General features: G+C 34.9%; 1 protein-coding gene across 2 annotated transcripts; it reads right to left on the bottom strand.

Annotated features, from left to right (window-relative positions):
• Nucleotides 1-1,489: 1,489 nt before the first annotated feature.
• tegt (testis enhanced gene transcript (BAX inhibitor 1)) lies at nt 1,490-11,988 on the bottom strand. 2 transcript variants are annotated; one of them, XM_032559787.1, is made up of 10 exons: nt 11,858-11,988; nt 10,429-10,536; nt 10,228-10,336; nt 7,964-8,084; nt 7,814-7,862; nt 7,608-7,705; nt 7,445-7,524; nt 6,136-6,236; nt 5,932-6,007; nt 1,490-2,414 (listed from the first exon to the last, which is right to left on the bottom strand). In XM_032559787.1, the coding sequence occupies exons 2-10, from the start codon at nt 10,482-10,484 to the stop codon at nt 2,391-2,393; spliced, it is 714 nt and encodes a 237-aa protein (XP_032415678.1). In that variant the 5' UTR covers nt 10,485-10,536; nt 11,858-11,988; the 3' UTR covers nt 1,490-2,390. The 2 variants fall into 2 exon arrangements, with proteins under 2 accessions (XP_032415678.1, XP_032415688.1); XM_032559797.1 differs by having other exon boundaries at nt 11,862-11,959.
• Nucleotides 11,989-14,620: the final 2,632 nt, after the last annotated feature.

The following is a 14,620-nucleotide window of genomic DNA, read 5'->3' as shown; positions in this document are numbered from 1 at the left end:
CAGACTTTATCCTCTATGCCAGTTTACGTCTGTCCATCATCTATCCTTTGTTTCCCATAAAATGCATAATTATTACATATTTTGAATACATATTTTTATATGGATTTTTAAAATTACATTTTAATTAGTTTCATTATTTAAAATGTGACAGTTCATTTACTTATTTCATAGTATATTCTACATTTATTTATGAGTATAGTTTTTTCTTCCTATTTTGGCCCTCACACACCGCAGCACTCACATTATGGTGATTCTGAAAATCATCTTTCGACCCTCAGTTTGGTGTCTCACGACCCCAGCCGGCTCCCCGCCCCCTATTTTGAGAACCTCTGCTTTAACATTAAACAGCCTTTCATTTATCAATCATCCAAATAACCAATTATTCCTCTCTGGTTGCCCATTTGTTCATCATTTCTCATTTTGATGTTCCTCATTGATCCAAGATATTAATACCAAGTTGGTATTAGTGGTGGATCGATAATTTAGTTTTAGATTCCCTTTTAAAATTTTTTTTGGTTTTCTGTTTTATAGTTAATGTTACCATAGAAAGATTTTTGTTTTGATCTGCTCTCAAATAGTTTTTTGCACTTTATTTAGAAAACAACGCACACAAATCTGTTTTTCTATTGTTTCCGTTTATTATGCATGATAAAAATAATAAAAGTGCTATAATCTAAATTCTGTTCCAGATTTTTAAAATAATTCAAAAAAAGAAAAAAAACCTAAAACGTCTAAAGGTCAGGAGTTTGATATATCAAGTATCGGATTGATACCAAAATACGCATACCTGTAGTTTGGACATTTATCCGCCATTGCGCTGCTCTTTTAGATGAATTACTTGGAAAATTTTAACTCCATGTAATTGTTTTAAATATTTATTTAAAATTTAAGTTCTTGTGTAGTTTGCAGATTAGGATTGCAGCTGAATATTTCGTCTGTGATCCAGATTTTTCTGCGGAGGAAGAATTTGAACAAGCTTATTCTGAATTTATCATTTGTGTGGGTAACTGCAGCAGTAATGGCCGCCAACAAACGACCTTTAACCTGTCAGGACCAAACTATTTTCAGTTCATTTTGTAACAATAGTTTGTCTTTTCTAGACTGCAACCCAGTTTCTGAGGAAACCCACAAACAGGAACATTTGTTATTCTGTTATAAAATGTTCCGTTTTTCAACTGGAAGCCTGAATTTACTTCACATTCTGCAAACATTTCTTTTCACTGCTCGCTCAAGAACCTTCGTCCTCTCACTCAGTTTCTCATCTGGATTTGAGTTTCACACAAATCTTATAAAATTTTTCTGCATCTCAAAGAAAAATGTTTTTTAAAATTACGTAGCAAAGAAACAATTTTTTTTAATCATAATTTTACTTTTTCACCAAATAAACATCCTTAAAAAGTGGATGCAATGCATCCACTTTGCAGTACCTTACACGTCTGTGTCCAAGCAATTATTATAAGGTATAATAATTAAGGAAAAACAGGAAGTGTTAATCAGGAAATGTTCAACACATTTATTGAGCAAATGTATCAAATTAGTAGTTTTTGTTATACATAAACAAAAATTCTTCACAGTTTACACTTAAAGAAAAAAAGAATTTTGCACTGCTGCCAAATTGCCTGGTTAACATTGTTATTTGGCAGAATAAAGGTTCAACAGCAGATTTTAGGGGAATTTACAAGAGGCGGGTTCCAGATGAAAGACCTGTCACTGTTAAACGAGCTGGGGGAAAAATAAAAGAGAAAAAGGACAGATGGGACAGTCTCCTTCCCCAGCATGTCTAAATTTATAAACCAGTTTGCCCAGCGACTTTATGTTCGTCTGGATGGGTTTAATGGGATTAGTTTTTTTCTGACAGGTTTTGTTTGAACATTTCTTACACAAAACAGGGAAAAACAGAAATGGAAAAAAACCTAAAAAAGGTTATTTTCTCTAAATCATGGGACACTAATCTTACATTTCACCACTGTGAACTGAGGAAAACTATAAATAAGAAAATCAAATAGAAATTAAACAGTATTTAGCTTCTGAATCTTACATGAGTCTTAAAAGTGAGTCTATTGTCTTAATTTATGGCACTAAAGAACAGTAATAGAAACTTCAAGCGCTGCTCAGAATCGGGGCCTATGTTAGGCAACACCCCCCTCTACAGGCCGAGCCAGATCACTGCAGTGTTGTGTTCCCCACAGCCAAACTGGAACTACCATCAGGGTTACCACAAACTTACATTCAACCCTTGTAAGTTTCAAAAATAAGTCAATCAAAAAAACAAAAACATAAGACCACATAAGAGTTAGATTGAGAAAAGGAGAAAGTAAATAAAAGCACCAAGTGCATCGCAAATTGTGCCTTTTCTGATTTTAATATTTGACCACCGGTTCCATCAGGTTTTACTTTTTTTCTTTCTTCTTGTCCTAAAAAGAGAAACAAAAGAAATAAATTAGTACAACTACAGAAGATTAGGGTCAGACTAATTTTTTGTTGTTGAAATTACAAGAAGTCATAAAATTATCACGACGTTAATATTAGCAGAATAATGACGCAACAATACCAGAAGGAAGCCGTAAAATTACTAAAAAAAAGTTGCGACAATGAGCACAAAGTTTTGATAGTTACAGATTTGTCGTGACCATTCTTTAAAATCAAATGCGTCATTTTCACAACAGTTTTAAAGTCCTGCTACTAATAATTTGGTCTTTTACAAAAGACTCTCTTGTAAAACTGATACCAAAGTATAACTTCACAAGACGCTCAACATTCCTCACTTTATTTTATTTTTTGTGTAGAAGCATTCATAAAATTACTAAATTATTCTTCTAAGATTTTATTCTGGTAATAAGACTGTCGTAGAACTTTCTCTGGAAATATTCTGAATTTATTTTCAGAACATGACGTTTTGTCATATTATTATTCTGACTTTATTCTCGCATTGTTACGATTTCTCATGACTTTTTGTCATACTATTCTCATTATTATAACTATGACTTAATTCTCGTATTATGAATTTATTCTGGTAATATGACTATTCTAATATAATTTTTCATGTAATATTACAACTATTCTCATAATATTAGGGATTTTTGTTGTATGACTTATCGTATTATGACTACTCTTGTAATACTCTGACTTTATTCACGTATTATTACGACTTTATTCTCATAATATGACTGTCATCTTGTATTGTGACTTATCTTGCACTGTTGTGACTTAATTTTCTTATTTTTCCCTTAGCCTAGACCAAAGACTATGTTGAACATAACATGACACAAAACTGTGTTTATAAATCTCTTTCAATTGTTCTCATCAAAATTTACTTTTGAAACCAAAGAGAAATGTCCAATATGAGGGTTTTATTACAGCTCAGCTGAAAGTTTTCTGTGGTTTATAAAATTCTTGTTGCCATTGTAATCCAGACTGGATTGTAACCAGAGAAGAAGAAACCAGCTGGTGACAGAAATCCACCCTGACCGATGATAAATGGCTGAAAACAAAAACCCTGTGTACATGCTTTCTGACAACACTCTTCAGCGTGGAGGCAGTTACAGAGTGAAGAAAACTAGAAGTTAATTATTTTCAGTAGATGTGAGGTGTTTAAAAATTTGGAGGAAGCAGAAATGAAAGGGTTTAAAAGGGAGGATGGCTTTTCAGGCTGAGAAAGTGCAAGCTTTTAGAAGATAACAGAAAGTTGCACTTGCTACATTTGATCCTTTTCAGCTTTCAACCTCTGTCCTTCTGGAAACAGTCACCGTAAACTTCAACAAGTTGTTACATTCCTGCTGCTGTTTGCAGTTTTTTCACTTCTTGTAAATAGTCTTTTTTTTTTTTATACAAATACACATTTTTATTTATTACCCATCGTTAGCCATCAGTTTCAGTTTTGGGGGGGGTCAGAGTGTATTTAATAACAGTACTGTATTTTCCAAAGCCTTACTGTACAGTCCGTTATTCTTACCTCTTTTACATTTAAACCGGCAACTGAGAGGAAAGAGGAACATCTTGAACGAGCTGCAAAAATCCCTTCTGATAGTTCCTTCATAAAGAAACTGCTGGATTTTTAACTGCACGGTATTTTTAATACTGTATATTTACTCTCACTGCACATTATATTATTCTGCTTTTATTTGTTTTAAATCTACATTTTGTATTGTCCAGGCCTTGAAATTGGGCCTCTGTCTCTTTAAAAGCTCCTGCTCTTTCTGAAACTCTGCCTTCAGGAAGTCATCACAACATGGCTCCTCTATGAACCCTTTAACGAAGTTTTTACCACTGTTACTCTGAGATGCAGCTCCCATAATGAGCTCAGCAGACACACGGTTCCACCAGGTGTTTGCTAATTGATACAGGCTAGTCTGAAGGAGCTGAGTGGGGGAACCGCAGAGGAGGGCGCCTCTGTGAGGCGGAGGCTTGAAAACTTGGAGCTCCGAGAAGAATGCGGGGCTGGGTTCACCCAGATGTTTTGCACAGCTGGATGGTTGCCATGGAGATTAAATAATTTCTCAAAGATGCATGAAAGAATGTTTTTGATGAGGGAATAAAGTTCTAAAATGAGGAACTTTTAGAAGTTCCTCATTTTTGAAGATGAAAAAAGTCAATTTTACATGACACTGCCCCTTTAAATTTCCTGTCCATTTGCTGTTGTTACACCTGAATTTTCCCACTGAAGGACAAAAAATATTATTTCTAGTCTAATAATACTTTAAAGGAAGTCAGATCATGCTATATTTGGGATACACCCATTGGATCATTACTATTTACTACTCTTCTGCTATTTAGTCTGTAAAAAGTTAAGTCGTCTTGATGCAAAGTGGAACTGCTCAGTTTAGACAGCAGCTGTTAAACATAATTTTTTTTAACTTTATTTTTAGGTTCTGGTGGCCTTTATTGAACAGTAAATTGACAGGAAATTTGGAAAAGAGAGAAGAGATGCAGTCATTGATCCGAGACCAGGACTCGAACCCAGGAGTACCATCTCTGCACACGGCGTGCGCGCTCTACCAACCGAGCCACCCAGCGACCTCTGACCTCTCATATTAATGAGTCATCAAGTCCTAGCAACAGCTCAGAATGTTGCAGCCGTACCTGTTAACGTATATCTGCGTCCCCATCATCTTCTCTACACATCAGAGGTAGGTTGTGAAATCACTGCACTCCCTCTCTTTCTCTATAAATATAAAACATTTGCCTCGGTCTTTACACTGTGAAGAAGCCTAACCAGCCACATCAGGGAATAAACTTTTAAGATTTTAATAAATGTTTGTATTTGTTGTTTGTTTTTTACCACACTGAAAATATTCAGAAAATGATTTGAAAAAGATTTTTCTGATTTAAATACCTCATTTATATCATTATTCCAATTGAAGACAAATGAGATGCTTAACTTATTTTAAATATGACTACCTTTAGATAAAAAGTAATTTTTGTGCAGTGGCAGCAGAAGTTGGTAAACTTCAGTAAATAAAACTGAAAATATGTTTAAAGCTCCATTTGGTGTTGGCTAAATGAAAGCATGAAGAAAATGACTGAAAACTCGTTAGATGATGATGAAATGGATTCAAGGAAATTATGGACAACCCTGACCATCCTCTGCATGAGTCTCTTGAGCCAGAGGCTTCTTTAAATTCACTGTGATACAGACTGCTACAGGAGATCTTTCCTGCCAACAATAACTCTTTGAACATTTTGAATTAAAATGAGTTACAACATTTCATTTCCCTTTGGTATCAAGAAAGTATTTTTGATTTTGAATGTGAAATGTGTTTCCTTCCTGTCTGCTGAGCAAGTCCAATGATAATTCACAATCGGTTGGTAGATTTTATTTCATTTTTGAGGCAAGGAGACCCAGAGGAGCATTGGTGACACACTGCAGGAACGTCTCTGCGACCCGACCCGTGATTAACGCAGGATGGAGTAACGTTTCTGGAGTTTCTGTACCTTATCATTCATGGCCAAGATGATCATCAACTTTCTGAAGATTGTGATAAAATCCAGAAACAAGTCCACACAGTGCCTTAAAGAGCAGAACAGATGAGGTTAGGACTACCTGCCTGGGAGCCGATGGCGACTCTACGTGCATTTGCATGTTATTTGGTTAGGAAAACCAGATTAGGAGGCCCAGGTGAAGCGTGCCGAACTCACCACACGTAGTCCTTGTCTCCGTTCTCTGCCTTTTCGATGATGAGCTGAGTGTCAAAGAGGACGAAGCCGCACATGACGATCAGACCGAGGTACATGTGCGCCTGGCAGGGACAGAAATACACAACATGATGAACAACACCGTTAACTTCCTGGTCAAATAAAATGAATAGATAAGACGAGCAAAATGCTGTGGAAAACCTGCTTTTGAAATAAATTAAAAACCACATCCGTGACAATACATGCACAGCACTCAAAGTGGTTGTAATTTTCAACACAACAGAGCAATTAACAATACATTAGACATTGTTAATGTCTAATTAATATTAAACATTAACAAATGTCTATGCCAAAAATATGCCAAAAAATATTGGCATATTTTTTTAAAACTCTCACTTGAAATTGTTTTAGCAATCCTAGCTGCTGCATCTCTAATTGTAATTACATGCACAGCACTCAAAGTTGTTGTAATCTTCAACATAACAGAGCAATTAACAATACATTAGACACCAATAGAAGTAATGTACCGTGAAATCATAAAACCATAAATAAAGTGGAATGAATTACAGTCTGCAGTCTAAACATATAATACATCCAGCATTCAGAATGTTGTGTTTTTATGAGCAGAGAGGATACTCCAAGTGTTTTATTTTCATTTAAGGGTGACCTACTTTGCTTTTTTTAACAGGTTAGGATACGTCTATGGGCTACAAAAGACATTCTTTAAATTTTTTCCACCAAATCATTGTCAGATATTGAGATTTTAGTCAGAAGGAGATGTTTAAGGGCCTCCTGTCACTTTAACTTCAAAGAAGCTGCTGCTTTCCAGACACCAAAAATCATTAACTTACTGTAAAAAAAAACGACTTAATGTTTTTTGTTTTTAAACACTGGCTGTATTTAGAAGCAGTTGAAACACAAACAAAAGTACAAAAAGGTGCAAAATGTATATTTTGTACAATAAATCCAAAGGTTTGACAGTCCAGATTTAGAAATATTGGCATATATTTTTTAAACTCTCACTTGAAATTGTTTTAGCAATCCTATCTGGTGCATTTCTAATTGTAATTATCTGATGATTACGCTTCCAAAAATAACTGAAAATCATTGAAAAGGAGGAAAGACAGAAAGGTTTTCTTTTGTCTGGATGTTTTCCACAATGTTATCAAATACAACAATGAGTCATTCAGCAGTTATGCTCAGCATGGGTTTATATCCAAACATGAATGTGAACAGTAATAACATCCGCCGTCAAAGAGGGTGAAAATAAAGAAGTTAGGGTAGAAAAATGCCTGCATGTTTCAAGACTTACCTTGAACAACATCAGGGACCCGAAGAAGATGTTCATCAGAGACATGAGGAAGAGGATAGAGAGGCCAGACATCAGAGTGCCTGAGAACACAGGAAGCTGGATTCAGGGTGAGGTTATAATATTCGACCAAAACAATATGGCTTCCAGCAGAGGAGTCCTTTACCTCCCAGGAACAGGTAGCTCCTGCGTTTCGCATAGAGCGCGCTCAGAGTGAAGCAGATGAAAATCACTGAGGTTCCCAGGAAGGCCGTCATGATGATGCTGGCAGGAAACCAACCAGAGCGAGGAGTAAATTCAGCTGCCGAAAGCTCTGGAGGCTAACGGCTAAAGCTTGTTTAGATAATAAACACACATTAATCTTTCACGTACCTCGGGTTGACCGCGATGACAAAGTCCAGTGTGGGTCCAAGGCCGACGCCTGGAGCAGGAGACAGGAGTGTAAACACCGGCATGAACCTTCGCATGATTACAGACCAACATCCAAATGTACAAATTTAAACTGGAAATAAATCAGTTTACCTGTGAGGAAGGCAAATCCAGCAAGGATTCCCAGTCTCTTCTTCTCTGTCTCAGGGTTGTGGGGTGTCATGGCGAGCCAGAACATCATGGCCAATGAGCCGATTACAGACAATACGCCGCCCTGGAGGGATGGAGCACAGCAGAGTCATCTCATAGCCACGACGTTTGGTTGCAAATGTTTATTTTAAGTGTGTTTGAGTTCTTTTCATTAACTCTGAACACAGTTTAACATTAAAACCAATTCAAACACAGTTTAGAGAATTTTAGGATAGAAATCTGAAGACTGTGTTCTGGAAGAAACTGAAATGAAATGATGTAGTATGAGGTCATATATTCACTAACTTCCTGTTTAGAGATATTAGAGAAATTTTTAAAACATGCACACCTCAAAGACATCTGAATGAGCTTTAAAGCAACATTCAGAGTTTAGCACATACAAAACACTTATTGTGAAGGTCAGAAGGAAGTTGTGTCTCAGTTTTTCATTTGTGTTGAATCGTTTAACAAAATAGCAAAAAAGATCATAAGACTGCTGGACACAAAAAGCCTCATTATTATGGCAATTTTCTCAAGTATAAGCAAACCATTAACAATAATAAACCTGACAACTTGATAAGTTAACAGAAAAATAATCCAGCTAATAGTTTATCAGGTAAAAGTAGAGATAGATGGCAGATCAACAAAATATTCTGCATTATCTCCAGCACAGTTTGCAACCAGAACACAAAAAATAGCATGTTGCTTTTAACAAATGTAAACACAAAACATGGCTGCACAGATGGCTCACTGAAACCATGCTGTGGTAGTTTATAGATCACAAAGAAATGGAAGTTAAATCAAATATAAGGATTTGGACAAGAAAAGTTTAATCTTTACATGTTTTAACAAGACGTGTTAAATATAAGAGATGTGCCACCAGCCTCATGTAGCAGCTGATAAACAGAGCATGCGGCCTCTTTGGTTTGCTTTCACTTTCCTCTGAAAAGTTAAAGTCATCAAATGGAACGAAGAAAAGAAAGAAGATGCGTAACGACAGAATTTAAAGGATTTAAAACATCCCCACCCAAACTGGTCTTTCCCTGCAGGACAGACTTCATTAGACCTCGGAGTGTTTCGTTTAGCTGCTGATCCGTCAGCTGTAGAGGTCGCAGGGGAAGGTTCTGTGGACTGGTACCGTCACTTTTTAAACCAAACCAAGTCTACCTTCAGACAGCAGGCTGCCCATGCGCCTGACAAGATACATTTTTCTGGACTATAAATTGAAAATGTAATTATTACGATTAGCTAAAATATTGTTGTTTTGAGACCAATTTCAAGTAATATGTTGATAATGGCATAATAATGAAAGTTTGACCTGTACATCAGAATGGAAATGACCATACTCATTTTACTTTATCATGCGATTAATTAATTACTTATTGCTTACATGTGCAACCCATATCAGACTTTTCTCTGCAGTTTGAACAGTATGTTGCATATTATTGGATCGTTGACATGAGATTATGTGTCGTGATTCTACACCAGAAGACTCTGGACGTAAACAATGCCTGACGCAAGCGATGCCGACACTTTGAATGGAACTAATCAATGGAAACTTGATTTAATCAGTATTTAGGATAAAAGTTTGAGTCTTTCATTTTTATTTCTGTAAAAGGTTTGCCGCTGCTCTTTTTGGGGTCGGAACCCTTTGAGACAGAAATCTGACTGTGGTCACATTTAATTAGTAGAATGAAGAACCACGCAAAAATAAATTGGATTTTATAAAACTAAATAAAAAATGGAATCAAACATCCAGATCAGCTGTGTGAACGTAGCCCAATGTACAGCAGCCTTATCAGTCCAGACCAGCCTCTTCACACACGTATCTCAGTGAACCTTGGCTGCCCATAAACGTCTCTCTAAGCAACTTGTTTTAAACTCTTTAGATCACTTTCTTGAAAGACTCGACTTCTGCTAAATCACAAAGGACGAACATTTTGTAAATGCTACATCTCATCACATCCATATGTCACTTAAAGTCATTCAAATCTAACTTATTCCACCCCTGCCAAAGTCATTTTAAGGAGTGAAAAAGTTGTTTGCTTTTTTTTAAAGCAAATGAACTGTAATTGGTCATAAGACCATGGACGTGGTGGTTGGGGCGTAATCTTTGAAAACTTTTGAAAAGTTTTATTTCAACAGAATTAGCTCAAATTTGTCTGCTTCTGTTTAACTTTACCATTTAAAAGCTCAACCTATTCCTGTTGCATTTCATTCTGACCTACCTGTAAAAGGCGGGTGACCACGTGAACATATGAGCCGGCTGCGGCCACAAACATACAGACAGCCAAGCTGGAGTACACATTCTTCAGGTGCACCTGGGTGGAGTGAGATCTGCAAAGAAGATCCCAGCAAAAGAGGCATGAGAGATGGCGACACGAGTTGAAGCGTATTAGCGTCACAAACTGAATCGAAAGCTTACACACATTTGGGAAAACCTGAAGAGGGCATCAATGTTGATGTTGCGGTCAAACACGTTCATGATGGTATCAGGTGGTCAGGATCTTAAGAGTGTTTTGATCCAACAATGCCTCCTGTGAAACAAAATTAAAATATCGCTTAATTTTTTTGACCTTTGATTTTTATTGTATAGCCATAAAACACTGGTTTGTGTAAGACAGCCAGATTCAAAGATAGTTAAGGATAAGGATTTGCTAACGATTCATTTTGCTGCATATAAATGTTTGCACCTTTTAAAATAAATAATTTCTAGCAAAGATATACAAACAATAAGGCAGCCAAGCCTTATTACAAAACAAATAATCTAGTTTTGTGAAAGGTTGGGCAGTATGATATGTTACAATAAATATAACTTAAAATAAATACAAATTTTCCTCACCGTTTCTCATCAGAGCTTATAGCCCTTTTTGAGATCTTTACAATTTTAGGCTCTGTTATCGATCTAACAGGCTGAATACAATTTAGCATGTCAAATGTGAACTTACAATTAAATATATCAGCAAACGATAACTGCATTTAAAACAGTCATTTGAAATACTATTAACATTACACGAAGAAAAAGTGTGATTTGACACAGAAATCAGCTCCTTTGATGCTGTAACCTTTCAAACTTGTAATATGTATACATGTATTCGATCTTGGGGTTTTCTGAAAATTTTTATTCTAAATCAAAATTAATTGTATTGACATACATTTAAAAAAATAGCTAATACGTATATTACAATAGGCGCTAATAAATATCAAATACAAGAGAAAATGTCAACAACAGTTGGATTTCCCTTTTTAGTTTTTCCACTAGTCTGAGTACAAATAGATTTCTGGTAATCATTTCTTTTTTTAAAAAAAATATTTAAACCATTTTCAGTTCAAATTTAACACTCAATAATACAACATAAACGCAGTGACATTTTCTCAATAAAAACAACTATTAAATTAAATAGTCTACATTTAGAATCAATAACCGACTGGTACTCCATTAAAACAAACATAATTGCGTAATTTAAACAAGACGTTAAACCACTGGTTAACATCAAATGTCAACGGCTAACTAGCACATATGCAAATACACCGAACAAATAAAAGCTGTGTAAACAGACCCTAGAGTTCAGTTTTGTCGTTCAAATTTAAAGGTAGCCCAAAAGTTGATTTTTAAATAGAAACAAAAAAGCGCTAACGTGGTTATGAATAGCTGTTGTAAAGTCAGCGTTAACTAACGTCGGTAGCCTAGCGAAGCCCGCTAGCTAGTTAGCTAGCTAGCTAACGGTTGCTAAATCTGTCAACACAACTCGACGTCTTCGGTATTTTTCACCAGAAAGCCGCGACTAAAACCAGTAACGATTCTACAGCTAGCATTAAAATACAACCATACAACAAAACACATTGGGGCCAACACACCTACTGGGCTCTGCCTTCCGAAATGTTCGGGTGCTTTCCTGGATCGCTCGCTGCTACGGTTTCTTAACAAACCAGTACGTGTCAGTCTGCTGATGTCACCATGGAAACACCCAGAAGACTTCATGACACCGAAGTCGGCACTCGATTTGTACCTTCAGCAAACGGCTGGATCCACTTTTTATTTCTGTAGTTCAGCAACTAAACTGATTAGATTGATCAAACCATAGGTGAATTATTCCATATTGATTGTAGCTTCTTAAGAAACGTGTAGTAATAAATGAAACCTTGAGTTTATTTGTGAAAATTAGACAACAACAACAAAAAATCTTTATTGGGGTCACAGTACCCAAAAGTTGTAATTAAGTAAGAGCAGTATGCATTTTATGCATTTTAGTTCCAGTAAAAGTTAAAAGTAGCCATCCAAGAAATTACTCAAAAAATATTTGGTAAAAAGGCTACTTTTAATTACTTCTCCAATAACGGATCACAACATCTGACTTAATATTTTATAATGATGCCATCAGACAGAAAAAAATACATAGTTCCCACAAGTCTGAACTGGAAATAATCTGCATCATTGAGCCGCCATCTTGGTAGGCAAATGTTGTGCAAATCATAGATGAACCTTTGACACCAACAAAAAGAAACTGTCCGGATATTTAACTTTAGTCAGCTGCAAAGTTCCCAAAAGTGTCACTTCACATGAGAATTATGTATGACGTAATGTGCAAAGCTTGATATGCTAAAGACCAAAATGAGAAACAATAACATAATCACAAAAATAACAAACCAAGGCAGAAGAAACACATTTCCAATCTTTTTCAATGTAAAACCTTTGAAACTAAAGTTTATTTGTAATGTATTTAAGTACTTTATAGTGATAATGTATAGTGTTCACTTGTTCACTGTATCTTTTTGATACAGTGATACTGTCAGGCTTGACAGATGGAAGAAGAGTATCACTTAACACAAAGTGATTCGATTTGTATCATTTACAAGAGTAGCAATACTTTCTGAAAATATTACTCATATAAATGTATGAAGTAAGATATAGTAAAACAACTTCTATAAGTAATTTTTTTCCCCAAAAAAGTTACTCAAATACGATTGAGTGAAGCTATACCCAAGGTGGCATTAAAACTCTGCAATGCCCCTTTAATAAAGCTCTGAATCGGACGCCAACTTCATCCTCGTACATCTGCAGTGACGTTCGCATTTCGGCGACGTTGTTGCGTTTGGTAAATAAATAATCTGCTTTGTTTTATGTGAACATTGCCTGTGAAAACAAATGTGTAATTTTATAACAGAGCCTCTACTCATTGACGAATCTCTTTGCCACTTCCTGATGCGTTAACTGGGAAACGTTCACCTAAAATGGCCGTCATGTCGTTTCTTTGTAACCAGAGACTGCGAAACTGACGTCATTGCTTGATTACTCGACTTAATGTTAAGTCTAATTTTAGTTTTCAGTATGAAAGTGAATTAAATATCAGAGGGTTCATATTTTACCGTCAAAAATTAGTTTGCCATATAGAAATAAATTAGAGCTATTTATGAATGCACCTTAGTATAACAGTTCAGTATGTTTCATTATGACGGGCATGTAAAAATGTAAATATTACTTTCGTTTTTGAATTCAATTTGTCTACGTTGAGATAAATACGCAGTCCAACTGTTTTTTTTTGTTTTTTTTTTTACCGATACATAATCCTGAATTCAGTTGTTACCCCTAATGTGACTGAACCCAAAATTGTCCGTGAAAGTTATGGTAATTATTTATTTCTCATTTAAAAACATTATTGACAAAGAAAAAAAAAGTTAGCTTATATAATTTTTAAAATAAGAATTGTTAAATTTTATTAAAAGGACAAATTTTGTGATCCAAAAACGCTGAGTAAAAATGTCCACTCAGGTTTATTTTCTTTGCATGTTTCAAAACAATCAAAATGTGAATTCTTAGGAGAAGTGTTATAAGATTAAAAAATAATAAAATGGGCCATTTCTTTTAAAGCTTTGCATCCTAGGGCTTTTTTTATTTTTATTTATGTTTTTGCATTTTAAATATGAAACACAAATCAAACCAAAATAAAATTAAAAACTATTGCCATTTATTGTTTTTGGTTTTTTTTATTACTGGTTTGTTAAAAAAAATAACAAACCATAACATACAAGAACAGACCAGAAATTACAAATAAAAACAGAATAATTTGATTAGTTGATTTTTGTTATAAAATTCAAAATATCAAACTGAAATATAACCCATATTGTATGTTCTTTCCGTATTTAAAATATTAAAAACTTAAAATCCCCAACAAAAAAAGTAGCATTTATTTTATTACTTCTAGACAATCTAATTCTGACTGTAGTAAGAGCTTTTTATTCTGTATGCCTTAAAGATATATATTGTATATAGTCTATTGTCTTTTAATGAACAAATTTACAAGCACATTTTGTTAGTGTAAGGCAGCTAAGGTGCAAAAAATGTGTAAATATAATAAAATGGACTGGTTATTATATCTCTTTGCTAGAGATTTAATTTTTTAAACTAATTTAAATACACAAAATAAAATCAAACCAAATTAAAACAGATTGCTATAAAAACAGGTGATATTTCCATTTAACACTTTGTATTTTACCAACGTTTTGTTCTGTATTACTGATTTCTGGCAAATCTAATCACCAAAACATGCATTAACTCTAAGGTGGATGTAAATATTTCAAGTTGTATCTTAGATGAAAGGAACACATACAGTACCAAGAATA

Source organism: Xiphophorus hellerii, chromosome 1, assembly GCF_003331165.1.
Source record: "Xiphophorus hellerii strain 12219 chromosome 1, Xiphophorus_hellerii-4.1, whole genome shotgun sequence".
Taxonomy (NCBI): Eukaryota; Metazoa; Chordata; class Actinopteri; order Cyprinodontiformes; family Poeciliidae; genus Xiphophorus; species Xiphophorus hellerii.
This window is presented reverse-complemented; position numbering and strand designations above follow the sequence as displayed.

Excerpts from the sequence above, each read along its gene's own strand:
- tegt (XM_032559787.1), bottom strand. The coding sequence starts at position 10,484 with ATGAACGTGTTTGACCGCAACATCAACATTGATGCCCTCTTCAGGTTT. Across the intron at positions 7,706-7,813 it reads GTCATCGCGGTCAACCCGAG|CATCATCATGACGGCCTTCC; the intron begins GTACGTGAAAGA and ends GTTTCCTGCCAG. Across the intron at positions 7,525-7,607 it reads GAGCTACCTGTTCCTGGGAG|GCACTCTGATGTCTGGCCTC; the intron begins GTAAAGGACTCC and ends CTGTGTTCTCAG.